This window comes from Strigops habroptila, chromosome 8 (assembly GCF_004027225.2).
Source record: "Strigops habroptila isolate Jane chromosome 8, bStrHab1.2.pri, whole genome shotgun sequence".
Taxonomy (NCBI): domain Eukaryota; kingdom Metazoa; phylum Chordata; class Aves; order Psittaciformes; family Psittacidae; genus Strigops; species Strigops habroptila.
In genome coordinates, this window is record NC_044284.2 from 34,874,176 (window position 1) to 34,902,063 (window position 27,888).

The 27,888-nt window shown below is 59.6% G+C and overlaps 1 protein-coding gene across 3 annotated transcripts; it reads left to right on the forward strand.

The window, feature by feature from the left end:
• Positions 1-27,888, forward strand: EPHB3 (EPH receptor B3). Of its 3 annotated transcripts, XM_030495555.1 has the most exons (16): positions 1-185; positions 13,485-13,549; positions 13,940-14,612; positions 21,801-21,956; positions 22,109-22,444; positions 23,246-23,370; positions 23,534-23,702; positions 23,797-23,902; positions 24,301-24,353; positions 24,556-24,678; positions 24,775-25,022; positions 25,250-25,465; positions 25,556-25,705; positions 25,793-25,986; positions 26,148-26,303; positions 26,605-27,888. In XM_030495555.1, exons 1-16 carry the CDS (start codon positions 86-88, stop codon positions 26,711-26,713), a joined length of 2,979 nt encoding a protein of 992 aa, XP_030351415.1. In that variant the 5' UTR covers positions 1-85; the 3' UTR covers positions 26,714-27,888. The 3 variants fall into 3 exon arrangements, with proteins under 3 accessions (XP_030351415.1, XP_030351413.1, XP_030351414.1); XM_030495553.1 differs by lacking the exon at positions 1-185 and having other exon boundaries at positions 12,955-13,549; positions 24,256-24,353; XM_030495554.1 differs by lacking the exon at positions 1-185 and having other exon boundaries at positions 12,955-13,549.

Here is a 27,888-nt window from a genome sequence, read left to right on the forward strand (position 1 = left end):
CGAGCGTGGCGCGGCGGCGAGAGGAGCCGCGCGTGGCGCCGAGCTCGGGACTGCCCGGCGGGGCCGCCCGCACCGCCCCCCCGCCATGGCCGCGGCCCGACCGAGGGGGCCCCCCCCCCCGCCGCCGCCGTTGCTCCCCCTGCTGCTGCTCCTGCTGCTCCCCGGCGGCCGCCGCGCTCTCGAGGGTAAGTACCGGGCGGGCGTGCCCGGCCGCCGCACCGGGGCCCGTGCGACCGCGCGCACACACATACGCACGCACCTTCCAGGGTGTCCCCGGCCCACCGGGCCTCCTCGGCGTCTGCCGTTGGCTCAGCTCGACTCGTCGCGCCGCGGACGCCCGGTTGTTCCCGCGGGGAGCTCGCCGCCGCAGCGCGCCCCAGCCCGGCTCCCAGTGCTTAGCCGCCCTCAGTAGGTTTCAGAGTCAACGCCCCGTGGAACCGAGCCCGGTGCGTCCGAGGCGCGGCGGCCGCGGCCGGTGGGTGGTGGCAGGGAGCGGCGCCTCGTTGGATACTCGGTTCACGTTCCGAGGCTTTTCGCCACGACCGAGAGGGCTGGAAAATTAATATTTATTTCAGTGGAAGCTCGCGGCGTGCCAGAACTGGCGGGGCCGCCGGAGGAGTGTCCGTGTGCCGTGTCCGGCTCCATCCCTGCCCCGGTAGGGCTCGCCGCGCCCGCCGCCTTAACCCCCGAAGCTCCGGCGTGTGACCGCCGGGGCGAGCAGCCACGCGTGCCGCATCCATCCCCGAGCCCCGCGGCTCGGCCGCCCCCTCCGGCGGGGAGAGAACGTAGGAAGAAGGGGATCCCCCCCGCGCTCGAGTGGAGTCGAGGATAAAAGGAGGGTTAATTGTGTCGTCCCCCCCCTTGGAGGGTGAATCCCGGACCGCGGGGCAGCGCCGTCGCCCCCCGGCTTTGAGCGAGCAACGCGGGTTTTGGCTCCGCTGCCGGATCGGGGGGTCCCCGAGCGAGCGAGGCGGATCGCACCGAGGAGGAGGCGGGGGCCCGGGCAGGTTTTTGTCTCGGCACAAAGTGTGCGCGGCTCCGGCCGGGGGCGGCGACGCTCCGGTGTCCGGTAACCGAACCCACCGCCGGAGCGGCGGGAAGGGGCTGGGGAGGAAAGGGAGAAACCCCGGGCGGAGAGGAGCTGCCGGTGCCCCCGCCCGGGCGGCACGGGATCTCGCTTGCTCGGCGGCAGTTTTGGGCTCGGGCTTCCGCCGCCGTCGCCCGGCGGTGCGGGGTTTGGGCTGCGGCACCGGGGGTGGCCGTGGGAAGGAGCCCTTCCCCGCTGCGGTTTGGTGGACACGGTTCCTTCGGCTTTGGGCTTTGTAGAAAGTTTGGGGGGGTGTTTGTTGCCCGCGTTTCTGTTCGTTCTCCCTCCCTGCGAATTTTTTTTTTTTTAAGTCTTTTAAAGGGGAAAAGAAAATAATGAAAAGATAGTTCTCCTTTGTACGCCATAGGAAACAGAGCTGTGGGCCTGCTCGGTCCGTGAGCTCCGGGCTGAGCGGGAGCCCAGCGGCAGGAGGGGAAGGGAGAAGCCTGTCTGCAGCCAGCCCTCTCAGGATGGAGGTCCTGGGGACCACTGCACCGGGCAGAGCCCTGGGAGCCCTCCCTGCCTGCCGGAGAGGTGCAGGAGGATGAAGTTGTGGGCAGGGAGCTTGGCGGGGCCCCACGCCTGCTGGGCAGCCCCTCGCCCCTTCCCGTCAGCGGGTTGGGAACCAGGGAAGGAAAGCCGGCATGGCGGCTGGCAGCACCAGTGGGCATCACTCAGGGACTGTCCCGCCAGTCCCTGGGGAGGCAGGGAGCCCTGGCCTGTCCCCTGCTGCCGTCTGGGGATGGAGCGGTGTGAAGAGCTGGATGAAGAGTAAATAAACAGCTCCTGCTGAGGAGTCGCTGGGTTTTCTCAGCTTTCTGAGCGTGCAGAGGGGTCAGGGGCCGAACATGCTGCCCGAGGAGGTCAGAGCCCAGCTGGGTGCCAGCCCGATGGGACCGCTTCAGGGCTGGCTGGCAGCCACCCAGCATTTTTGGGGCTGACCCTGATTCCCTTGGGATTTTCTTCTTTTTCTTTCTTTCCTTCTTTCCCCCCCCTCCCCCCCTCTCCTTTTCCCTTCACCCTTCTCTGAGCTGGAGGCAAAGTTGCAGCTGGGCCGGGAGAGGTTTATGCCTTGGCCAGCTTTAGGAAGCCGTTGCTCGCGTTAGGATCAGCGAGCTCCTGTGCTTCTGCTGCGCTGGGCATTTCTGGCCACTCGCGACGCTGCTTCCTGACGGAGACCGGTATGTTCAAGCGGTTACTGTAAATCTAGCATGCACGTTTGTTCAGATATTTTAGTGCTGATCATAAACCTGGCATGGCCATAAATCCGCACGTGTGTCCTGCAGACAACAACAGCAGCGAGCGGTCCCCAGATCCAACCACCTTACCGTTCCCTCCAAGGGGGCAGTGGGCCTGGCTTGTGGTCAGTGCCTGGCTGAAAGGGCTGTGGGCTTTGGGGTTGGACAGCACTGCCCATTCCCAAGGGTTTGGCGGGGAGTTGGGTTTCTTTACAAGGCCCCACGAGGGTGGAGGGGAAAAGCCGCACTCGGCAGCAGCTCAGTGAGGGCTTTGTGCTGCCGAGGAGAAAATGGTTTCTCTCCAGATCCTGTAAGTGCGCTGGGTCTGTTTGAAGTCACAATGTGTTTTTCTTCTCCGGTTCAGCAGTCCCCAGGCTGGCTGCAGAAGGAATGCTCTGTCCAGGGGCAACAGCGGATCCTTTCTCCAGCGCAGGGGTTGGAGACAAGGAGTTTGTCCCAGTGGGGCTGTGGGAGCAGAGGCCCTGTGGGGAGCAGACACGATGAAACGGCGTGGGGAATGTGCTGTGTACAAGGCCCTTGCCAACCGTCCTGGGATAAAACCCCAGGCTTCAAAACATCCGCCTGAGGGAGTGTGGATGGCCACAGTCTTGATCTGCCCGTTGCCACATGGGTGCAGGTGGGCTGGGATGGGGACCTGCTCTCCCCAGGAGCTGCTCTCCCAGGCAGCTCCTGCCCTGAGCAGCCTCTCTGGGCACGGGACTCCATTTAAAGCTTGGGTTTCCCATGTGCTCCCCCACAAACACCGTGCAGAGGCAGTGCATTGTTGCATGTAGCCCCGAGCCAACTTGGGTTATAGTGAAATAGCCAAACTCCCCCAAAGCAGGAGGATTTCTAGGGGGGATTTTCCTCCTCTGGCCTCTCCTGTTGGCAGCTTCCAAACCCCAGCCAGGCGTTATGCAGGCTGACCACGCTCTTCTTTGCACCAGCAAGCCCCTGCTTAATTGACCCCTGTACTGGAACTGCCAGGTATTTTCTTGGCAGGAGATTTGCTTTCCGTTTAATTACTTTTCACTGAAATGGCATGTTTCTCGGTGGGGTGATGGGGGGAAGTTAGCCCTGCTGTTTTATTGATGCTTGGGGTAGGGCTGTGAGGGAAAGCGGGTCCTGGGGCTCCACAGTGCTCTCTGGATTCATTAAATCTCCTGTTCCTCGCTAAAAGCTCTGCTTGACGAAGCCCGCCCCGTCCATGCTCCTGAGGCGGGGAGAGGAAGGGCTTTCCTTTGTGTCAAGCGAGCATGCGGAGAGCCGGGGAAGACAGAAAACTTGCAGCATTGGGGTCTGTTTGCAGGCCTGTGTTTCTCACCAAGTATACAGCTCAGCCGGCAAGGCTGCGGGGCTGTGCCTGTCCAGCCATCGCAATTGGGAATAGCGGCCTCTGGTTTTTAAGGAATGAACCGAAACTCCTTGTTTTGTTGTGATGACTTACTGCAAGAGATATTTGGGGAAACCAGTTTGTTGCATTTTCTTTCCGTGAGCCGTTTGCTGCTGCCACTGGAGCAGGGGAGCTTGGCGTTTAATTAAAACAGCCCGAGCAATATGAATCACAGACTTGCATGTTTTTAAAATTGTAGCTGTTCCTGTTGTGCTGAGTCAAACTGGTTTGTCGGGATCCAGCGTCTCCGCCTGGGAGCCGTGCTGGGGGAAGGGTGCCGGGGCGGCCCTGGGGTCGGGATCCCCATTCCTGGCTGGCAGAGGCAGTGGGGTGGGTGCCAGCCTCCCCCTGAGGAGAACCCTGGAAAGGGGGACTACCCCCGTGGGGCTGCAGTGGAGCCCGTGGCCACCATCGCCCCGAGCTGCTTTGGGGTTGAAGCCATAACAAGTTGGTGCCTCGTCTGGAACAGGCATGTTCCCAAGCAAAGCATTTGGGAGACAGTGGGGATGGGGGTGCCTCTCCATGACCAAGAAGCTCCTTGCAGGAGCATGGGGCCAGGCTGCTATCTTGAAGGCCTGTTGCAGCGGCAGTCCCACCTGGCAGGGACAGTCCTGTTTGATTCCATGTTTCGGTGTTTTGTTGCATTTTTGTTGTTGTTGCTCGGGCTGGGGCGGAGCTGGTGGCCGGGCATGGGCCATCCCCCGGCGGAGCTGAGCCCCACGCAGACTCCGTGTGGAGCCCAACAGGAGCCATGCAGCAGGGCGGGTGGGCAGCCTGCCTGTGGAGGGCTAGCCATGGTGCTTGGTGAGGCCTCAGTCTCCCATGCTTGGGCTTCGGCATCACCCGCCCTTGGCATGGCTGTGGAGGCCTCGTGGGGCTGAGCTTTAGAGCGGTAACGCATCCCCTTCCCACAGGGCTGCCATTTTCAGAGGTGCTGCAGCCCTCCCCAGCGCCTGCTTTCCCTCAGTGCAGCTGAGCCCTCCAGCCCGTGCGCCCCAAGGTGGGAGGGAGCGAGCCCAGGGCCGGCTTCGCATGGCTGCCCCTCTGAAGAGGGAAGGGAGCCATCTTGGGAAGAGGCAGGAGCGCAGCAGCCGCGCCGAGTGCGGGCCCCATGGCCGCTCTCCGTGCCGCCGGGATCCCGGGGAGGGGGTGTGTGGTGTGGTTGCCGTGGGGGCCCTTGTATTTTATTTTTGCCCGTCGCTAAGCTCTGCGCTGCCGGGGCCTGGCGTTTCTCATGCATGTGGCGGGAGCTGTTGACAAACACCTGTTTCCCAGCCCCCTCCCCAGGAATGCCCGGGGGCCCCGCGGGGGCTGCGGTGCCGGAGGGGGGGCAGCAGGGACACCCCTCCATGGGTCCCTCGCCCCTCCCAGGGGAGCCCTCCCACGGAGCTTTCCTGCCCCATGGCAGCTGCAGGGGGATTTGGGCCTCCCTGTGCCTCTCTGAGGTGTGGCTGTTTGCGCAGGGCTGCTGAAACCCGTCCCTGTCCCGGGGAGGGGATGCCGGTGTCCCTGTCCCCGCCCCACACACACACAGAACCAGTCCTGCTTGTCCCTTGGGTGCTCAGCCGCCTGCCCGGTGAGGGCTGGGGCGCGGGAGGGACCCCGTGGGGAGGGGGGTGTTCGGCGGGCGCGCACGCACACGCGGCGTGCTATCCAAGGTCTTTTTTTATTAATGAGAAAAATGTGCAGGGCTTGAACGATCGCCAGGAACAGATTTATTCTAGTTCCCCAGAAATTAAACTGAAATGAAGGAGCGAGTCAGCCCGGCCCGGCACCCCCTCCTGACTCTGTGCTTGTTTTAACTCTGGAAGAATCTGACTTTGGGGGTGGGGGAGGTGGAGAAGGAGGGGGGGATATTTGGGTTTAAGCAGTTCCAGATGGGCTTGGTGCTCGAGGAGAGCCGAGGAAGCGAGCGTAGCGCAGCACGGAGATTTGGGTAACTGCCCCAGGCAGGAGAGAGGAGGGAGATCTTGGCAGAAAGTCTTGCTCCGCGCTGCCGGCATGGGATGGAGCTTGGCAGCCGAGCCACGCTGTCTGTGGGGCGAACCTTTGGATGTGCAGCGAGTAACCTTTTTTGGGGAGGGGGTGGCGTCTTTTTCTTTTTTAAATATCATTACTCCTTGCCTGGGCTCTTTCCCAAAGTACAACCTGGAAAAAAAATGGAGCTGGAGCGGGGAGAGAGGGGCCCTTTGGACGTCAGCCTGCTGCAAACGGTTGCCCTGCGGAGGCAGGCCTGCAGCACCAACTGCGTTCCCATCCTTCCCGCAGCGACTTCGGGGTTCTCCATCCACCCATGCCACCCCAGCTCAGCCTGGTGGCCCTGTGGGGACACCTGCCCCATGAAACCACAGCCACAAGGCAATGGGGCTGTGGAGGAAGGTGGCAGGAGCGTCCCCATCATAGCAGGGCCTGGAAACAAAGGTGGCTTTGTGGGACAGTTTGCTGCCTACGTCCTGGTTGATGGCATTCGCAGCTCAAACAGGTCTGTCATCTCTCAATCAGATGAGTTATTTCTGTGGCAGCGGAGGGCGGCTGCGTGGCCATTCCTGTTGGGGATGGTGACCTATAAATCTCTCCTGCCTGCTGGCCATAATGCTCCTGCCTGCCCCTTCCCATGGGCCAGGCAGGGACATGCCCATCCCGAGTGGGCAGCAGTTGTTCTAAGGCTGGCAGTGTGTCCGGCAGCAGGCAGGGCTGAGAGGCTGTCCGTGGGGTCTGTCCATTCCCCTTGCCCGCAGCCTGGCAGAGCGAATGCGGCCTTTTCCCCTGGGCGAGCTGAAGCAGCGAGCACCAGGGTGCATCTACCACATGGCCAGGGATGGCAGCTCTTCCCTGGCCCAGCTGACCCTGGTGTGGCACACTGGGCTCTGACATCCGAAATCCCCGCAGTATTAATAGAACAGTAATTGCAGTGGAGGGCTGGACTCGGGCAGCTGGCTCGCGTCCTCTCCTAGCATCAGTGCGGCCTTTCTGCGAGAGCGGGACCTGGCAGGGCTCGGGCAGCGGGCTGCACGTGTCCTTGGCATGCAATTGCAAGGCAGGAGCCTGCCGTCCTGCAAAAGCCCCAGGCCCCAAGTACCGTGCTTTGGAGGGGAGTGCGCAGAGCGTGGGTGCCCACGGGTGCTGGAGCCTGGCTTGGCATGGCCCTGCTTGCAGAATGGCAGAAATCTGTCCTCCCCAGCTCAACCTGGTGCATGACTGGAGGACATGAGCGCCTGTCCCTCCCCGCATCCCAGGCGCTGCCACTTGATCTGCTTTTTGCAGAGCTGGCACCTGTCCTCTCTCACATGCTTCAGTCTGTCTCGCGGCCATCAGGAAACAGCTCCTGGTGAGGAGCACGCGGCCGGAAAACCCTCTTCAGCCAGTTAGCAGCCGGCGGGTGGGCGACGGGGCAGGGCTGGATGGAGGGGGAGTGCTCCTGTCCCACTCAGTCCCACATGCCAGGCAGCTCCGGCTCATCTGGGGGCTGGATCTGGCCCATCAGAAAGCACAGGGCATTGGGGTCAGATGGGGAGACTGTGGGCAAGATGCGGCCAACTGATGGCTCAGAGCTATGGGGCTATCTTCCCGTGTGAGGTTGTTATACGCGGGAGTGGGATTGGGAAATGGAGGATGCATCGTTGGAGCATCATTGGAATTGGCATCTCTAGCTGTGCAGGGAGCTTACTGTGGTGCCAGCCAGACCAGGATGGGCCGTGGTACTGGGACTGGTGGTGCTGTCCATCCTTGGCCAGGCTCTCTGGGGCCTGCCCTGTGCGTGCATGTGTGGTGTGTGTGAAGGGGCCTTAATCTCAGCTGGGGCCTCTGGGCCCTGCCATAATGCAGAAATAATGAGTCTATTATTAAGTGCCCACAGTACTTCTTCGCTCTGGTGGCTCGCCTCCAGCAGCAGGCAGAACCTGCCCCGCTTGAAGTGGATGTGTCATCATTTGCCTCAGCAAATCCAATCCCCTTTGATGATGGGCCAGACGCCCTTGGCATGAAGGGCCACAGCTGTGATACAGGCCCCTTTTTTTTTTTTCCTCCTTCTTCCTCCCCTCCTCTTTTCCCTTTGTTCCCAGTTCACTGGCAAGCCGCCGGCTCACCCCACACCTGGGGCCAGGGCGTGTTGGTGGGCATGGGTGGCCCAAGCTCCGCATGCCCCTGGAGAGGACGGGGTGGGGGGCCGGCATCCACCCCTCGGCGATGGGGAGCAGCAGGCACCCCGCACAGAGCGAGAACGGGTTCCCAGCGTGGGCAGCAATAGGGAGCGCTCAGCCCTTCCCTGGGGCTGAGCCGCGCTGCCTGCTCCGACAGCCGCGACGGTGGGACCCGCGGCCCCCGGCCTTGCACCGGCCGCTGAGGCAGCCCCGTGTGCAGGAGGGCTCCCCAGGAAAGCCGGGATTCACCGGGCAGGACGAGGGCGCGTGGGCTGTGCGGAATGCCGGCAGTGCTGCCAGCCCCGTCCCTGCAGAGGGAGCTGGCAGACAGCGTCTGCCGGCACCTTTGCCAGGCTCTCAAATCCCGTGCTTAGCACCTCCGCCATGGGTACCCCGGCTCACCCTGGATGTTGCCTCCCTCCCTGGCTGCAGTCTTCTTCACTGCTCTTCCTGGCTCTCGGCTGCATCAGCAAGAGCCTCCCTGCAGTGCAGTTTGGGCATGAGGGGCTGCCGAGTGCCGAAATCTCCTAGCATGTCACCTCCCGTACACACAACAGCTCCAAAGCTGCCATCTGCGGGGTGCCCCATCACAGAGCACATGCGCTGCTGTGAGCTGAGTGGGATGGGAGTGCTTTCCCCTTGCAGGCAGCCTGCAGAGCCCCCTGGCCTTGGAGCCAGGCTATCCGCTGCCTGGGGTTTAGATGGGGTCAGAGGGGGAAGGTACCTCCTGGAGGAGGAGGGATCCGGGTGCACGGCACGCTCCGGAAAAATATGTTGCAGGGTCTCCCAGGCCTGACGTGCCCGCGGGGTGCCCTGTGTGGCTCAGCTTTTGTGTACGGGAAACACTCGTCAGCGGGAAAAGTGCAACCTCAGGTTCTCTCCCACAGGCAGCTCTTTGTTCCCAGATAAAGGACCTTACACCAAAGGCCCTTTGTGCCGCTGCTCAGAACGGTGCTGGGATTAATTGTACCGATAGGTGCTTGAATGGAGAGTGCGCAAGGCCGCTCGCTCCTGCTGTAATTATCTTCAAAACTGAGGAGGAAATTAAAATATGTGGGGAGATGCCCCTTTTGGTGGCTTTTTGACTAGCAGGCAGTCACCAGGATTCAAAGTGCATCCCTAAACAAGCTGCCTTTCCTTCCAGAGGAGCACAGCACAGCAGCAAGGGGGAGAGGCATCCAGCACTGCTGTGAGCAGCCACCACAGCAGAAGACAAGCCATGTCCTGGGGAAAATGGCCCAGCCATCGATGCTGCCTACAGGAGCCCAGTGTGGGGCGAGCGGCCCGTATGGCCGGGCCGTGCCACTCACCCCGTGCTGAGCTCCTGCAGACATGGTGCCATGGGTGCATCGCTCCCGGAGAGCATGGGCACGTTGCAGAACAGGTTACTCTGTTTGCGGCAGGGTTGCGTGGGTGTCTTTGCTAACTTTCCTCCCTTGCCTTCTTCCAGGATGCTCTGGACTTGCGCGAGCTGCCTTCTCCTCGTCGGGGCAAGGAGCTGGCGTCCTACATTGCCAGCGCATCCTGATAAAAGCCGGCAGTCCCCATGTTCAAAGGCGAGAGCATTCAAATCGGAGCCAGTTGGTGGAGATGATTGAGTCTTCCCCAGTGGCTTCATCTTAAAAGAATTTTGATTTTTTTCTTCCCCCCGTCTCTTTTCTGGCTCAGCCATCACTGCTGCGCACGTCTGCCGCTCAGCAGCGCGAGACGGGCTCTCTGGGCCTCTTAGTGGGGGAGTTCAAACGTTTTCGCTGGCCTGAGACTGCGCATGCCGCATTCCTGAGCCCCTGCATGGGGAGGAAGAGGTCCCCAGCTCCAGATGGGTCCCCGCCAGGGCTTCAAACACCCAGTGAACTGCTGGGGACTCTGTAGAGGTGATGGGAGGACTGCTGGTGGGGGACCCCTCGTCTTTGCAGTTCAGGGTGTGCCTGGGAGGAGATTTTGCAGGGCAGGGAGGAAGGAGACAGAGCGATGCACACAGCTCTGCCCGAGGAATGAGGCTTTTTCCCTGCCCTGGGATCCCACTCTGCCATGGAAATCCTGCTTCTGTATGGGGTTGACCATGGCGTGCTGTACTTGCTGACTGCATCCCTTGCCTTTGCCCAGCTGAAGGTAAGGAGAGGACAAGTCCCCAGCGCTGCAGACAGTGATAAAGCAAGCCTTAGGGTGACTTCCCCAAGCTGGCGAAATTGGGAGTCAATTTCCCATTGACTAATGGGACCGGGATCTTGCTGTGGCGCACAGGATTGAGGTGGCTTTGACTCACTGCTCAGCCAGCCCTGACACTGTTCACGTCCCTCTGAAGCACCTGCAAACCTGACCTGAGCTGGGAAACCACCAGTACAGCCTCTAAGCCCAGCTCTGGCACCGTGTGCCAGAGGCAAAGAGCAGCTGGGTGCTGCTGAACCACTGCAACCCAGTGCTTGCCCATCTCCCCATGCCTTTTCATGGGGGGCCAGCACTTAGCGTGCCTTAGTGTTTGCTGGAGAAAGGACGCGGGTTCGGTGCTAGGCTGTCGTGAGGTCTCTGCGGCAGCTTAAGGGCAGAGAGCGGTTTCTGTGGCTCAGCTCAGCATGCTGCTGCGGGCCACGGGATCACGCAGCACCGCAGCCCGCAGGGCTGTCCGCCCATGACCTTCACAGCGACGGGCTGTGAGGGGCTGGGGAGCTCTGCTGACCCCACCTGGCCCCACTTGCTCCCGAGGCTGCAGGAAACCCCTGTGCCCTCTGTGCTCAGCCGTTTCCTTTAGCTGAATTGCTCAGTGATTTTATTTTTATGATTTCCCGTCCCCGCTCTCTCTGTGTGGTTTACGTGGCTCTTGCGCCAGCAGTCAGCTTGGCTCTGTCAGGTTTTTTCCCTCCACTGCTGGTCAGATGGTAGATGCTGCCAAATTAGGATGCAGGCAGCAAGCCTCCTGTCCAAGCTGTGTCTCTGCCCTGGGCCGGCACTGGTGGGGAAGGGAGCTGCCGGAGGGCACAGCTGCCCATGTGTCCTGTCCTGGGGCTGGGCCAGTATGTCAAGGCCTGCCTTCATGGGGCCTGCTGGAGTGCAGGGAGTTCCCACACACCCTGGGCAGGTTTGGGGAGCAAAGCTCCCCATGTGATCAGGTCCAGCCCAACTTTGCTGCAGCTGGCCACGGGATCCTTGTGTTGCCCTGCTCATGGGCACACCCTGCCACCCAGATCCCCGTGTCCCTGGCCTGACTCACTGCCACAGCCACTCATCCACAGCAGCACTGAGCACACAGCACATCCCTTCCCTGCTCCTCCTGCTAGGTCCAGCCCTGCTGCAGCCTGCGCCAGGAGCGGGACCCGTGCAGGGTCTCTGTGCGGGACTTGGCAGCCCGGCGTGCTGTGAGCGCTGAGCACGCGCTTGGCTCTGCTCCGCCGCCAGCGCGGCGTGCCGGGGCCCTGCACGGCACCACTGTGCCCTTATTAGGGCAGCTGGGGCCGTGCCTGTCCCTCAGAGAGGTGAGGGTGGTCCTGCTCCACAACCTGCTCCCCTATGGTCCAGCACTGGCTGCTTTCCCTGGTAGTCACCCTGGTGCTGGGGTCTGGGGAGCACAGCAGCATCTCGGGGAGATCTTATGGCTGTGCGGGCCCCTGACAGCAGTCAGTAGTTAATGCTGTGTGGAAGCGGAGAGGAGAGGGATAGCGGTTTGCTGCATCCCCTGGACAGGCAGTATTTTGGGACCGGGCAGAGGCTGCCCTGTGGGTGCCCAGTGCTGTCCCGCTCATCCTGTGCCCTGGCTCTCGGTGTCCTTGTTGCAAGTGCCTCTGCGTTACCTGCTTGGCAGAGGGCTCCTTCCTTCTCTCCCTTTGTTTTTGCTGGATACCCCTGGTTTGTGTTCTTGAGAAACAGCCAATAACCACTGTCCAGTAACCACCTCTGCACTCCTCCTATCTGCAAACAATAGCTGGTGTTGGTTTGTCCTTCCTATTATGCCTCCCTGACCCTCTCCTGGCTTAGCACCTGCCACCGTGAGGGGTTTTCCTCACTGTCCACAGTGCCGTGTCTGCTGCCAGTGCCACCAGCCTGCAATGTGACTGCGTTTGTGTTTGCTCCAGGCGAAGAGCCTGGGCGAGAGGCAGACTCGCCAGCCAGGCTGGGATCCTGGCAAACAGCGAGGCAGGTCGGGGAGCCCACGTGTCCCCAGATGTGCTTGTTTATCTGTCCTGCGGTGACACTCGCAGCTCGTGCTCCTGGCCCGGCTGTGGGTGCTGGCACGGGAGCTGCTGGTGGGTCTCCCCGGGCTGGGACAAGGGAGGAAGGTGTTTATCTCCAGCCAGGCTTCATCCAAAACCCATATTTCCTTCCTCCCCCGTGCTTCCTCCCTGGCTGGGTCAGCCTGTGGTTTTCCTGGGGTGGAAGGAAAGAAGCTGAAACTGCCTCTCGCTCCTCGGGCTGAGCCGTGGTGCCTGGCACAGCTGAGCTGCCCCAGCACGTCCTGTGCCCCAGGTATGGAGATGGAGCGGCTCCCAGCCGCTGAAGAGCCATGGCTGCCTACCCTGCATCTCGGGATTGGGTGGGCTGAGGGATGGACTGATGGACAGCCCTTGAGCTGTTCAGAGTCTGGGACGGGGCCATCCCTGCAGCCCAGGAGGGGGATGCCTTCAGCAGGGAGGCAGTTTGGAGCTGGTCTTGGGCCCTGCTTGGGGCAGACACCGAAGTCCCTCTGAGCACATTGAGGTCTCCAGGGGGCTGTTTCCCAGCTCTGCCATTTACATCCCCTTACCCCAAAAGCCCCCTAGGCAGGAGAGGGTCCAGAGAACCCCAGGGGTGCCTGCTCCCCTCTAAACAGCCTATAGGGCCATGCCCAGAGGAGGGGTCACAGAACCAGCAGCCCACAGAGGGACCTTTGGCACCGGAGCACATCGTTGTCCTTGATCCTTGCATTTCACTCCCGGTTTTGTGCGCGGTGCTTGCGCGGAGCCGCGTGGCTCTGCCCGGGATTAGCGACAGCTGCCTGCAATTGCAGCTCTTCCCAGACAAGCGTCTCGCTCCCCCAAGGCTGGGGCTGGGGCTGTTTGGGGAATGCTGCTGGGGTGGTTTGTCTTGTAGTCTGCTCCAGGAATGTTGGCCAGACGGTCAAATTCTTCTCCCCTCTTGTAAAATGAGTGATGTGGGGCGTCTCTGGGAGAGCAGCCTGCCAGTACCTCCTCCTCTGGATAAACCTGCCTGGCCCGCACCGCCCTGTCATGGGAACGGGCCCTTTCAACCCCAGCCACAGTAAATACAGGCCCTGCCAAAGCAGAGGGGGAGGGCGTGGATGGGGGCGTCAGGTCTCATCCCCCCACGCTGGCCAGGAGGCATGGCGCTGCGCTGGTGGCCGGAATGGCACCCCGTCCCTGTCCCCACCTGGCCAGCTTCTCGTCATGCTGCCTCGCTGCTCCGGCGCAGCTCTCCAGGGACGCCTTGCTCTTCCTGTTCTCCTGACAGGAGAAGAAAAATCTGGAGTCTGTCTGTGCTGCTCCCCCTCCTCCCACCACGTCTCACCCCCCAAGTTGCTGTTTTTCGCAGAAATGTCAGGCTCGCCTCTCCTCTCCCCCACTCCTCCTGGGTTTTTTTCCCATCTAATTTTGGCTTTCATCTCCAATTACTTCTTTCTCTCCTCCCTCTCTCTCCAGAGACCCTGATGGACACGAAGTGGGTGACCTCTGAGTTGGCATGGACAACTCATCCGGAGACAGGGGTAAGTCTGACCTCAGTCTGACCTGGTAAGCCAGGCCCAGTCCTGACCTCTAAGGGGCACGGCTGGACCTAGCCTCACAGGAATCAGGGCAGCTCAACAGCGCCTTTGCAGAGCTGGCTGCATCTTCCCCCTTCCCTGCCGTGCTTATTCTCTCATCTCATGAAACCATCTCCTCTGACTCTGTGCTGGCAGAGTGGGAGCACTGTGGTCCCTGGTCCGGGTTGCTCTTTGTCACCTTGATGACCAGGAGGGTTGGGACGGGTGGAGGTGCAGCCACCGCTCTTCCCTGCTACCTGTTGCCTGTTCCTCCCACCCCCACGCCGTTTGCAGTGTGTCCATGGCACTGATCTCCCCAGCTGTAGGTCTAACCCACTCCCCTCTCACTCGCAGTGGGAAGAAGTCAGCGGTTACGACGAGGCCATGAACCCCATCCGCACGTACCAGGTCTGCAATGTGCGGGAGGCCAACCAGAACAACTGGCTTCGCACCAAGTTCATCCAGCGCCAGGACGTCCAGCGTGTCTACGTGGAGCTAAAGTTCACCGTGCGGGACTGCAACAGCATCCCCAACATCCCCGGCTCTTGCAAAGAGACCTTCAACCTCTTCTATTATGAATCGGATACAGATTCTGCATCTGCAAACAGCCCTTTCTGGATGGAGAACCCCTATATCAAAGTGGATACAATTGCCCCAGATGAGAGCTTCTCCAAGCTGGAGTCTGGCCGTGTGAACACCAAGGTGCGCAGTTTTGGCCCTCTCTCCAAGAATGGCTTTTACCTTGCCTTCCAAGACCTGGGAGCCTGCATGTCCCTCATCTCCGTCCGGGCTTTCTACAAGAAATGCTCCAACACCATTGCTGGCTTTGCTATCTTCCCGGAGACTTTAACGGGAGCCGAGCCCACTTCTCTGGTCATCGCACCGGGCACCTGCATCCCCAACGCGGTGGAGGTGTCTGTACCCCTGAAGCTGTACTGCAACGGCGACGGCGAGTGGATGGTACCCGTGGGAGCGTGTACGTGTGCTGCTGGATATGAGCCGACCATGAAGGATACCCAGTGCCAAGGTATGTGTGTGGCAGAGTCACCATGGCTCTTGTCCCTGCGGATATGTTGATGCGGAAGAGGCGGTTTTGTGTTGAGCTCAGTCTGTTTTCAGAGGCTTGGGAGCTGGACAGGCTCCCTGAGGAGAGAGCGGGGTGGTATCTCAGAGGACTGGTCTGCAGTTTGACTCAGCATGTGGAAGCCTTAAAGCCTTCGTGGTCTGGACTGGCTTTGTGTGTGCTGTGACACACTGCTTAGCATCCCCCAGTGCTGTCCTCTGAGGGATGTATCTCCTCACCAGGAGTTGTGGCTCAAGGTGTGGTCCAAGCAGGGATCCAGCCCCTGAGCATTACCGAAAGCCCCCTCTCACCCCTGCTGATGTGCCCAGTGTCTCCCCTCTCTCCTTCCTGTGGCGCTCGTGGCTGGGGCAAGTGATTGTTCCTGGCAAGCATGATTTCATGCTGCTTGTGCGGAGGCGCTCAGAAATGCCGGTGGTGAGCAGGGCCCCGCTGCGCTGGCTGCGGGAGAAGCCATGCGGATGCATGTTCTCCTGCCAGCACTGAGGGCTTGCTGTGGGGAGGATGGTGAGTGGCACAAAGACAGGGGGGCCAAAGCTCCCTGTCCCTGCTCAGAGGGGAGAGAAAAGCAGCCTGCATGTGGAGGTATTTGGGATGTAGAGTCATCTTGGGCAGCAGGATAGTCCTGTGCAGGTACTGCAGCTGCCGTGCTCTCCCATGGTGGCTTTCGTGTTGCTGTTTCACCCCAGGTTGAGTGTGTTGGTAAGGAAAAATCTGCCCATGTAGATGTTGCTCTCCCTTGGGATGATTCTGTCCTTGGAAGCAGTCTCTGGTACGCAGGACCCTGCCCTGGGGTGGCTGGGGTTTAGGGCAGAAAGGTCACTGCTCCCCTTGGCTGGAGGCATTGCACAGGGAGCTGGACGCTGGCTTGGCCCCCAGTGTTGGATGCCTTGTGCTTGCTGATGACGGGATGCTTGGCGCCAGCCCTTTGCTCTTGGCAGGGGCGATGCAATTTGGGACGGCCTGTGACGTGGGTCTCAGGCCAGGCTGGCCTCTCCATTCGCTTTGGGAGCAGTGTAGCTATCGGCCATGCCGTTGTGGTTGGCTGGGGAGAGCTCAGCCTGAGGGACCAGAGCCTCCAGCACCGTCAGTGCCAGCACAGCCCCAGGTTGAGTGCCCTGGCCCCCTGCATCAGTCTTGTGAGCAGCCTATCTGGCACTTTCTGGGGCAGATGGACACCAGTGCCAGGCATTCATCGCTGGGTGAAGAGCCCATGCTTAAAAGTGTGTGCTGGGGTCTATACTCCTGGGGAGCTGTTATCCTTCTTGCTTGGACTGGGTGACCTTAGACCATACAGGGTGTGGGAGGGTTTGAGCACAAGGTGGCACAGTTTCCAGCGAGCATCCAGTCTGTGCCGAGCAGGGTCATCCCAAGGCAGGACAGAGAGCTTGTGTTGGGCTCGGGGCATCGCTGCGGCCCGGAATGACGTCCCCTATCCACATGTCCTCAGAGGAGCAGACACCCATATGGCAGCTCTCCCAGCGCCTTTGATATCCTTGATATCGCCAGGCCCCAGCTTCTTCTCCGGTGTGCAGGGAAGCCACACTGAGCTGTGGGCACGTCTCCATCCGGCAGCCTGCCTTCTCGCTGGGCAGAAGCGGTGGTGTCCTCACGTTTCCCTGGGAAAGTTGCGCTGCGCTTGTAGGATCAGATTTTCCGCCATGTGATCGTGTGTTTTAAGTGGAAACAGCTGAAGAAGGGCTGGGAGAAGCTGGAGCTGCAGCTCCCTTTTCTTCTCTCGGTTGGAAGTTCCCTTACCCCGCGTTGGCAGCCCAGCACCGCCGAGAAGGCGCTCAGCCCCCACGGCGTGGGGAGCAGTGCGGATGCAGCCCCGTGGAGCTGGGGTTTCAGCACTCTGCGCCAGGGAGCCCGCCAAGGCTTCACCACGCAGGCGAGGAGCACTTTGGAGTGCCAGATGGCATTTTAATAAATAACAATACCCAGTTACTGCTTAGATGGGATAAGCCTTGTTGTAAATCTCTCGCTTTCCCAAGACTTTGAGTGGCCTTTGAAGATCTTCTCCTCCTCCTCCTCCTCTTTATCTCCATCCAGAGCCAGGATTAGGCCTTGCATTCAGACCTGTTACAATGCAGCTTGTATCCCGGTCCCTCGGGAGCCGAGGGCTCATCCCGCCCGGCTGAAGGCAGTTTCTTTGGCATGCTTTGTAATGCGATACGCCGGGCTGGTATCTGGCGCTCTAGTCCTGAGTTGCCACAGCATTGATTTGGCATCTCATTCTCAGCCTCATTATCTTTATTTAATTAGCACACGGCCCTTCTGGGGGTTGTGCTGCTTCCCACAGGCTCCCTGCCACGCAGAGCTGCAGAGGCGGCTCTTGCAGGACGAAGAGGAGCTGCTGAGCAGGGAGGGGGATGAAGGCTCCCTCATGCCTCCGCAGGCAGGGGTGCCCTGCTTTCACCCCCTGTAGCTCCCGGGGTTCAGCCTTTCTGCAGCCCAATCTCCCCTCCTTTTGGTTTGCAAGCACCCAAACCACTGGGGGGATTTGGTGTCAAGGTGCTCCCTATGTTGCACAGGTAGGTGGTGGGAGTTTCCTTTGAGTAGTGCGGGGCTCCCAACACGGAGCAACTCAGTATGCAGCACCTCCCCGAAAATGCTCCCGGGCATGTGCTCCCCATGCCGAGTTCTCCAGGGTTTGCACCCCTCATGTTGCGGGCTTCACACAAAGACAGAAAGGTTTGGGGTCTGGCTGGCTTCCATGCCAGTGCTAGCAGTGAGCCCCCTCCTTGCATGGCAGTCAGTCCCATGGGGGGTTCTGTAGAGGGGCCACCGTGCCCCCAGAGCCTACACCCCGCTCGGGATGGGGACTGAGACTGTCTCCTCGGACTTATTTGTCAGCCTTTTTGACGTCCGTTTTCTGATGGCACCAGGCACTGCGTGTTTGGGTGCTGTCAGTAGGTGATAGCAGGTCATGCTGAGGCCAAAACCTGAATTTTTGCAGAAATAAATTTCCCGTGCAATCAGTGACTAATGGAAACATCACCCTGTATTAAAAAAAAAAAAAGTGCCAAGCAAGCATTGCACTTGCCAACTGTTTGCAGCTTTGCATTGCAACACGGGCTTGCTGCATGAAACCCAGGAAGTGAAACTGCCTGCTATTAATTGCCCCGGCTCCCAGATCAAAGGCAGCTCAGCAGCACAGGCAGGGGAGAGCTGCCGGTTTACAGCCAGGCAGCTCCACAATGGGTTACTTGTAACACAGTCGAGGAAATATGCCCCCGCCGTCCCGCCTGTGACCTGCTGTGGCTCCAGAGGCAGCTTTTGCTTATTGAATTTTTTTTCTTTTCCTTTTTTTTTTTTAAAAAAAGTGGTTTCCCGCCTGTTCTTTGGATGCCACTGTTCAACCCTCCGGGGGCTCTTTCCCTTCTCTCCCCTTCAGATTTATTCCATTCACTTTTGGACTGCGCTAGTGTGAAATATTTCCACCCAAAGGGTGATTTTTTTATTATTATTATTTTTATTTTTTTTCTAAATCAAGTGCCTTTTAAGAGAGACTTAAAACCAGAGTTACCACCTCGGTTGTAGCCAGGCTGTTGCTTCCACAGCTCTAATCCATCTGCAGCCACTTACGAAAGCGGGAAGGGAGCGAGCCATGCAGGTTCATAAAGCACAGACCGTCCCAGGCAAACTCAATTGCTGCCTTTAAAGAAATTACAGGGTTGCTGGACAAAGGGATGTGATCAGTTTAATTTATCTAGGCTCAAGCGAGGCATTCTGCTTCGGTCCTACAAGGAGAGAAATAGCTGGAAGGATGCTGCCTGAGCTGGAATAGCGTCATGTGGATGGGAAAGCAGCCGAGACCTGAAACAGGGTAGTTTGGGGCCGGTATTTCCCCATGTGCTGTGGGCTATCCCTCGCTTCCTCCCTTTCCCAAGGGAGGGCAGTCTGAAATTTTGGGGATGCATGCAGGGTTCATTGCTGCTTGCCCGCATCCCATGCAATGATGGAGGCTTCCTGCGGGATGAGTCATTGCTCACTGCTGCTGCCAGGAGGGTTTTATTTCGGTGGTTTTTTCGGCTCCCTCCCTTGGACTTTATTCACCGGGGTGGAGACTGTTTTGGGAAGAGTGCCCTCGTCTTCCTCCAGCCCTGTGCTGCAGTTCTATGAGGCAGGATCAGGCCCTGGAGGTAGGCAGAAGCAGCTGGATGGCCAGTGGTGGGTGCCGTGCCATGCTGGGTGCGTGATGCTCTGTAGAGGCTGTAGGGGCAGTTTTGCAGCAGCCCCAGAGCTGCATTACTGTCCCTTTCCCTCCCACATGCCGCACAAATCCCCCCCGCAGCCAATCCCCACTGTCAGGCCAGGCTACATCTCCCTCCTGTCAAACCAGCAGCTCCTCCTCAGGCCAGGGAGCTCCGCTTTGGTTCCCTGACCTGTTATCCTGTGGCTGTCAGTGACTGCCATGTTCTCCCCAGAGGTGACTGCAGCCCGGCACCAGGAGATGTGATCTGTGTGCTGAGATTCAGGGTTGTTATTTTATTTGAGGACACTTCAGCAGGAAAAGTGCTTATGCAAACCTCTCAGTAGGGAGAGGGGAGCCTGGCTCCCCGGCTCCTGCTGGATGGAGTCACGTTCCCGCTCTGGAGCTCCCAGGCTCATTCCCCGGCATGCTGGCCAAGACAGTGGTTGTTGTACAGGCAGTTTCTTGCAGAGAAGAGATGACACAGCGGCTTATCCACTGGGGACCTGGGATCAGCTTTCAGCTCGGTTACAGCCTTCAAATGTGGCGGCTGATAGCTGTCACGCTGCCACCAAGGTCTTTATGCTCTGATTTATTAAGCGGAGTTGGAAACTTCAACACCAGAGTGCATTTGGGCCTCGGTCCCTCTCCTGCTCTTTTCCTGCTTAACAGGGCTGAGGCATGTGTCATCCCCCTCCTGCCACAGTGACATGAGAGTGTGAAGAAATGACCTTCACTCCTTGTGTCTGCACTGGGCACTCCTGTGCGATGGCAAAGAGCTGCCCAAGGACGGCTCTGCCTGTCCCTTCCTCCCTGCACAGGAGGTCACTGTCCCCTCCATGCCCCTAACCCACCAGGCACAAGCTGGCACTGGGCACCGAGTGCCATCATCCATCCTGCATCGTTTGCAGGGCACCTCGCTGTCCCCAGCTGCCATGCCATGCTTGGGCTGTTGGCTTCACACATGCTCTGGTGGCTCCAGCTTCGCTCTCCCCCCCCAACAAGGCTGTTATTTCAGGGGGTTTTGTCCCTGATGGATCTGGGCTCCTGTCCATAACCGAAGCATGTTTGGCAGCTTTCTGAGCCCAGAACGTTCCTGTCCAAGAGGTTTCAGTCATCTCTCATTCCTCAGCAATCTGGTTCCTTATGTGTGAATCTGCATCCACCCAGTTTGAACCGCCTGGGACTCCGGCTGGGGTGCGTCTGCCTGTGCTGAGGCTGCTCCGCTACCTCTGGGCATCTGCTGTCCACATCTTTGCATTTTGTGGTGGTGAGGGTAGCCTGGGCTGAGGGACGGGAGCCCTGGACGGGCTGGTCGGGAGCTTCCATTGCTCCGGGAGGAGCAGGTCTGTGCACTCCTTTGCCCTCCAGCCTGCGCAGCTGAGATGGGCTAAGCTTTCATTTCCAAAGGGAAGGCCCAGAGGCTGGGTGAACTCGGGTGAAGGAGCCGGAGTGAGTCGAGCTGTGTGGTTGGTCCTGTTTTGAACAAAGCGGAGACTCCTTGGTGGGGGGCTCGCACCCTGGAAGCTGGAAGCGGCTCCTGCTGCCCATCCAAGCAGGGGAGCTGGAGAGCACAGGGTCCGCAGGTCCCCTGCTCAGCAGTGGGGTGCCTCCCCCCATGACGGGGCTGCTCACATGTCCCCTGGCACCCCAGAGCTGTGTGCAGGTCCCTGTGGGGCTGGCCCAGCAGCATGTGACTCAGCAGCACTCCACACCCCACACGTGGGGCTGCAACCAGCAAGAAAACTTCCACAGAGGGTGTCAGGAGATGCCTCATAGCAGGAAACTTCCGTTTGCCACAGCCTGGTGAAGCACCAGGAAATCTCTCCCTGTTTACAGGGTGATGTGGGACAGGCATGGGAGGTGGGATTGGGCTGCCGGGAGGGTTACGCGCCCTGAGGAGCTGCCTTAACCCCAGCAGAGCGAGGAGGATACTCCTTCCTTTGGGGCCATCAGTGCTGATGCTGCCCCGCCTGTGGCACAGAGTGATGCCGAAGCAGAGCCAGCACCAGCAGGTCTCTTGCCGCTTCATCCGACTGCAAACTCAGAGCACAGGACCCGCTTCAGAGGCAGCAGTGCAATAAGTCAGGCTGTTTCGAGGCATGCATTGGGTTCCTGAGCCCACTCTGCTTCTCGGCTCAAGTGCTGTTAATCCTTTCACGTGCCCCTCATTACAACCAAACACCCCCTGGTGCCAACCGGGACGGATCCCAGGACTTGTGGCTCCTGAAGGACCCTGATCGGAAGCGGGGGTAGGAGGTGGCAGTGATGCTGAAGCAGCTCTTTAGCCAAGGACCTGCAGGAATGTTTTAATCTCACTCAGTGCTCCACTTGAGCAGGCCTCAGGAGGTGCCACTGCCTCGGGGCTCAGAAGTGGCTGAAGAGCCCGAGGCAGAAAGTTTGGGGCTGAGTGGCTGCATTTTGGGCCGTAGAGGCCTCTCGCAGGGGCTGCTACAGGCAGGGCTGAGGGGTCCTTTCCTTCCCAGCCATATTTCCACAGATCACTGACCCTATGGAGGGTGCTGGGTCTGGGAACCAGCAGGGAAAGTGCAGTGAAGAAACAAAACTGAGGATGTGCTCTCCTGGCAGGACCTGCCCTGACCCCCGTACTGCTGGTGTCAGCCAGCTCTTCACATCTCCAACTGCCCTGGGTCTGGTGTTGGAGCACAGCACCTGCAGGGAAGAGCTGTGCCTGTGCTGGTGGGTGCCCCTGCCTTGTGTCAGCAGCCTGCTCTCACCCACTTGGCCCAGCCAGGGACCCTGCATCCCTGGGCATGGCTGATGGCATTGGAAAGGCTTGTAGGTGGCCTGTGTACCTCAAGCCTCTGATCAGAGATTTGGCAGGGCAGTGAGGAAGGGTCTGCCTAGCCTTGGGAAGGAAGGTGAGGAATGTTTTCTGGGTGCATTTTATAACTCGAGTCTATTTTCCCTTCCTCCAGCCTGTGGCCCAGGAACCTTCAAGTCCAAGCAGGGGGAAGGTCCCTGCTCTCCCTGCCCTCCCAACAGCCGGACCACCTCCGGTGCAGCAACGGTCTGCACTTGTCGAAACGGCTTTTTCCGGGCAGACGCAGACCCCGCAGACAGCGCCTGCACCAGTGAGTCCTGCCCTGGGCGAGGAGGGGAGGCGAGGGCAGCTGTGGAGGTGACGGGGGTCCACAGCTGGTGTGCGGGAAGTGTGCTGTGCTCGCGCCAGAGGCGAGCAGGGCACAGGGCTGCGCCATTCCTGACCCCCACATTCTCCCTACAGGCGTCCCCTCTGCCCCCCGCAACGTCATCTCCAACGTGAACGAAACGTCGCTGGTGCTGGAGTGGAGCGAGCCGCAGGACACGGGCGGGCGGGATGACCTGCTCTACAATGTCATCTGCAAGAAGTGCAGCGTGGAGCGGCACCTGTGCACCCGCTGTGACGACAACGTGGAGTTCATGCCACGCCAGCTCGGCCTCACCGAGCATCGCATCTACATCAGCAACCTGATGGCCCACACCCAGTACACCTTCGAGATCCAGGCCGTGAATGGCATCTCCAGCAAGACCCCCTACCTTCCCCATTTCGCCTCTGTCAACATCACCACCAACCAGGCAGGTCAGTGTTGCTGCTGGAGAGTGGGGGCTGGCTCTCTGCCGCAGAGCAGAGCAGGGATTTCTTGCTGACAGCCTTGGAGGCTGCAGTCCTTTGTGCTGCCGTGTTACTGGCTCTCCGCGCCTGCATCTAATCCCCTGCGTAAATTGTCCTCTCCGTTTAACGCGTGTCCCTGGAGGAGATGAAATCAGAATGCATGCAAGCAGAGAAGGGCAGGGTTGGCAGATGCTCCGGAGAGCTCTGGATCTCCTAGACCTACCCCAGAGATGTTGTGCCTGCTGCGAAGGGAGGAGGAAGGAAATGAGATTTCTCCCCTGTGGGCCTGGGAAGGCTCAGCACCAGCCCAAACCTTTGCAGCCAGCCAAGTGCTCTGCCGTTCCCTCTTTCCTCCCGCTCTGGCCCAGCTCCAGCATGCTGGTAATCTCCAGCTGCCGCGCTCTGATCTGATTTCACGGGTCTCGTCGGTGGGGTGGAGTGTGGAGCTCCTGGCAAGTGGAGGAGGTGAGGGAGCCCCAGTTTGCGCTCGCTTCCCAAGACCAGTTTGCAGCTAGGCGTGGGGTGAAGTGTTACCTCTGTGCTAATTCTGAGGCTCCCCTTGGTCCCTTATCACCTTAGGTGTGCAAGATGTTGATATCACAGCTCTCTACAGAGACTTGTGGGAGGCCAGTCTCAAAGCTTTTCCATGCCTTTCCACCAAGGTTATCTGAGCAGGTCCCAGGCAGAGAGTCACCCGTGACACTGTGGGATGGTGGAGGCGGGTAGCCTAGCACAGGTGGCTCATTCCTCCTCTGCCCTCTTTCCTAGCCCCATCTGCCGTGCCTACGATGCACCTGCACAGCAGCACCGGGAACAGCATGACACTGTCGTGGACTCCCCCAGAGAGACCCAACGGCATCATTCTTGACTATGAGATCAAGTACTCAGAGAAGGTAAAGCAGGAGACAGAGCAGCCTTTTCCCTCCTCCAGCCCTTCTGGCTGGCCATCAGCACTGTGGCAAAAGCAGTCCCTGCAGAGGTAGTGCGTGGGGTATGTGGGAGCCAGCAAAAGGGGGATTGCTTCATAGAGGTGACATCCACATGTCTCCCCTACAGCAAGGCCAGAGTGATGGCATTGCCAACACAGTCACCAGCCAGAAGAACTCAGTGCGGCTGGACGGGCTGAAGGCCAATGCTCGGTACATGGTGCAGGTCCGGGCACGTACAGTGGCTGGATACGGCCGCTACAGCCTCCCCACGGAGTTTCAGACAACTGCAGAGGACGGTAGGTACCAGGACTGGGCTGCCTCTCTCCCCCAGCCCTACTATGCATGCTCCTTCCCCAGCTTGACTTTGATTCCTGCCTCTCCCTCTGTCAGGCTCCACCAGCAAGACTTTCCAGGAGCTGCCTCTGATTGTGGGTTCAGCCACTGCGGGGCTGTTATTCGTCATCGTTGTGGTGATCATCGCTATCGTCTGCTTCAGGTACCGGCTTTGCAGGGAGGAGGGAGTTCAGAGCTGGATTTCGGGGTTGCTTATGTCTACCCCAGAGCTTTCCCCCTTGCCTGTGGGTAGAGCTTTGGCAGCTCCAGGCTGAGAATGAAGGACTGGACCTGTCGCATGTGGGTACCAGAGCTGAGGTCCTGTGGGAGGATTGTGCATCACTGCTTCCCCAGCAGCTCCTGCCATCCTCACTCAGCACAACTAGGCCATCTTCTCCCATTGCACCTCAAGTGGAGGGATGGCTCTGCTCACAGGCTGTCAGAGGGGAAGCTCTCTGGCATAAGCTGTCTGTGCTGGGATTTGCAAGCTGGTAGTGAATGTCTTTGCCCCATCAGGAAAGGGATGGTTACTGAACACCTCCTCTCGTCTCCTTTGGGCAGGAAGCAACGCAACAGCACAGACCCTGAGTACACAGAAAAGCTGCAGCAATACGGTGAGTGTGTGAGCCCAGCAAGTGGGCTCTGCCTGCCCTCTCCCAAATCCTGCTCCCTCCCAATTCCTGCCCCATGCACAAGCGAAGGAGCAGGCTTCGCTAGCCAGGGCCTGGGAGGGATGGGCTGACAGCCAGCCAAGCTGGCTTGGCATCTGTCACCCATGTTGTGTCCCTCCTGGTGATGACTCCTCTGCCCTTGCAGTCACCCCTGGGATGAAGGTCTACATCGACCCCTTCACCTACGAGGACCCCAATGAAGCCGTCCGGGAATTCGCCAAAGAGATTGACATCTCCTGTGTCAAAATTGAGGAGGTCATTGGAGCAGGTAAGTCCCGGGGCTGGGCACAGCAGTGCTGACACTGCTGCCTCACCCTGCCACATGGCTCACTGTGCAACCCCCTTCTCTCCCTCCCCACTGCAGGGGAGTTCGGCGAGGTGTGCCGCGGGCGCCTGAAGCTGCCTGGCCGCCGCGAGATCTTTGTGGCCATCAAGACACTGAAGGTGGGCTACACGGAGCGGCAGCGGCGGGACTTCCTGAGTGAGGCCAGCATCATGGGGCAGTTCGACCATCCCAACATCATCCACCTGGAGGGTGTGGTGACCAAGAGCCGCCCTGTCATGATCATCACGGAGTTCATGGAGAACTGCGCACTCGACTCCTTCCTCCGGGTGAGCATCCATGCCCTTCTGCCCCAGCTGGGAGCTGCAGCTCCGAGCCCTCTTTCTCCATCCCTCTGCATTGTCATGCTGGCATCCCCAGGGCTGAGTTGTGCATAGACATCATGGCATGGGGAATAGGGGGGGCTCTAGGAAGGATGAAGGTGACGGTAGCACATCGGCATCCTTCCCCAGTCCATTTGGGGTGTTGCAAACCCCTCTGATCTCTCCTATGGCAGTTGAACGACGGGCAGTTCACAGTCATCCAGCTGGTGGGAATGCTGCGAGGCATTGCCGCCGGCATGAAGTACCTTTCGGAGATGAACTACGTGCACCGGGATCTGGCTGCCCGCAACATCCTGGTCAACAGCAACTTGGTCTGCAAAGTGTCCGACTTTGGGCTCTCTCGCTTCCTGGAGGATGATCCGTCTGATCCCACCTACACCAGCTCCCTGGTATGGGACACTCATGGGGATCCACCAATCTGGGGGTGGGAGGAGACACCTCAGGTGTGTGCTAAATAATGGAGTTGTGTATCCATGCAGGGAGGCAAGATCCCAATTAGATGGACGGCTCCTGAGGCCATTGCCTACCGCAAATTCACTTCAGCCAGCGACGTGTGGAGCTATGGCATCGTCATGTGGGAAGTGATGTCCTACGGGGAACGACCCTACTGGGACATGTCCAACCAGGACGTAAGTGCTCCCTGGGAAGCAGGGAGCTGTGGGCTGCCCATGGGAGCCCAGGTAGCTCACAGCCTGCCTCTGCATGTTTCTCCGCAGGTGATCAACGCAGTGGAGCAGGATTACCGCCTGCCACCCCCCATGGACTGCCCCACAGCGCTGCATCAGCTGATGCTGGACTGCTGGGTGCGGGACCGCAACCTGCGGCCCAAGTTTGCACAGATTGTCAACACGCTGGACAAGCTCATCCGCAATGCTGCCAGCCTGAAAGTCATTGCCAGCATCCAGTCTGGGTCAGTGGCGTCCCTGCCTCCAGCCAGGACTTTCCCCAAGCCTGGGGAAAGGTGGAGGGGTTGAGACTAGAGATGTGGGAAGGCAGGGATAAGAAATCTTCCCCCCAGTTACACCTCTCTGTCTCCTGCTGCCTGTGACCTGTGGCTCTCTTGCCCTTTAGCATCTCCCAGCCGCTCCTGGACCGCACCGTCCCAGATTACACCACCTTCACCACTGTGGGAGACTGGCTGGATGCCATCAAAATGGGACGGTACAAGGAGAACTTTGTCAACGCTGGCTTTGCCTCCTTCGACCTGGTGGCCCAGATGACTGCAGAGTAAGTCCCTGGTTGCGGAGGAGGGAGGAGGCTGGGGTTGGGGCTGCTTTGTCCCTCGCCTCGCCAGCAGTCAGCTCCTCCAGCCTGAGCATGTGGAGGGCTGAGTTGTGCATGGAGTTTTCCCAAGTGAGGGAAGCTCTGGGATTCAGAGTGCAGTCCCCTGTGGTTTAGAGGGACAGTGGAGCTTGGCAGAGGGCTGTAATGAAGATGGATGGGAATCCCTTGGCAGTAGCTAAATGGGGCAGGGCCACGTGCTGGTATTGCTGCTGGCAGGAGCTGAGTCTTCACCTTCTCCTTGCAGAGACCTGCTGAGGATAGGGGTGACACTAGCAGGGCACCAGAAGAAGATCCTGAGCAGCATTCAGGACATGAGGCTGCAGATGAACCAGACACTCCCGGTGCAGGTTTGACCACAGGGGACTCTGCATTGGAACGGACCGAGGGAACCTGCCAACCAGGTTCAGTTTGCGGTGCAGCCCGGCTTCCCGTTTCCCCCTTCACATGGCACTCCTCTGCCTCGGACGGTCGCCTGGGACAGGACGGGACGGGCCGTCCTTCCCTGGATCGGAGGCACTTGTGCCGAGAGGGAGCCCAGCTTTTCGTCTCGTGTCCTGGAGCGGCGAGGCAGCAACGCATCTTCATATTGAAGATGGATTATGGGACAGAGATGGCACATGCCGCTTCCCACCCTGTCTCGGTGCTCATCAGTTTGAAGAGTTGTTCTGCTTCTTGGATTTCTTTTCACCCTGTTTTCCCCCCCAAGTCCTCACTTCCCTTCCCTCCCTGAGGCCACAGACTGTTGACCTGTCCGCTGAGTCCGTCAGACACGTCCGAAGCCTTCCCTAACTCTGGTCCCCGTGTGGAAGCAGCTGGGGGAGGCCGAGCCGGAAACAGGGCCGGGGCAATTTGCCCCAGACAATCACTCCTCTCCTCCAGCCCTGGCGGCCCCTCCACCCGAGGGTCTGCACTGGAACATGTCCAAAGGGAAGGCTTCACTCCCTTTCTTGGCTTTGCACGCCAGAACCCGAACCCGATTTACTATGCAGGGAGTTAGGCAAAAAAAATAGAAAAAAAAAAAAAAAAAAAGAGATATATTAAAAAAAAAAAAAAAAGAGGGAGCAGAAAGGGGAGGGAGGGGACCAGGCGCCCAGCTCCGCATCTCTTACCCTCTTGGTTCTCCTGGCCGGCTCTGGACTCCAGAGCGAGGCCGTCAGCACGTTTGCACAGGGACCCTCTGCCCCGGGACCGACCAACGGCAGCCGCGCTCCCCCCGAGGGGCCGCAGAGCGGGGCTGGGGCGGGGGCTGCGCCGGGGGCCGAGGCCCGGCCTCCCCCAGCCTCCTCTTTTATGCAGAAGGAGCGGGAGCCGCCAGCGCGGCCGCCCCGCTCCTGACACACGCTGTGATTGCTGCCAAAAGACTCACTCACCTTTCCCTGAGGATTCACTGCAGCCCGGTTCCTCCAAGCCGAGGGAGAGACTCCCAGCGTGCCTGAGTGTGCGTGAGTGTGTGCATGCGTGCGTGCGTGTGTGCTGGCCGGCAGGACTGTGTGAGGCAATGGGCAGAATAAAGGCAATAAGAATTTTA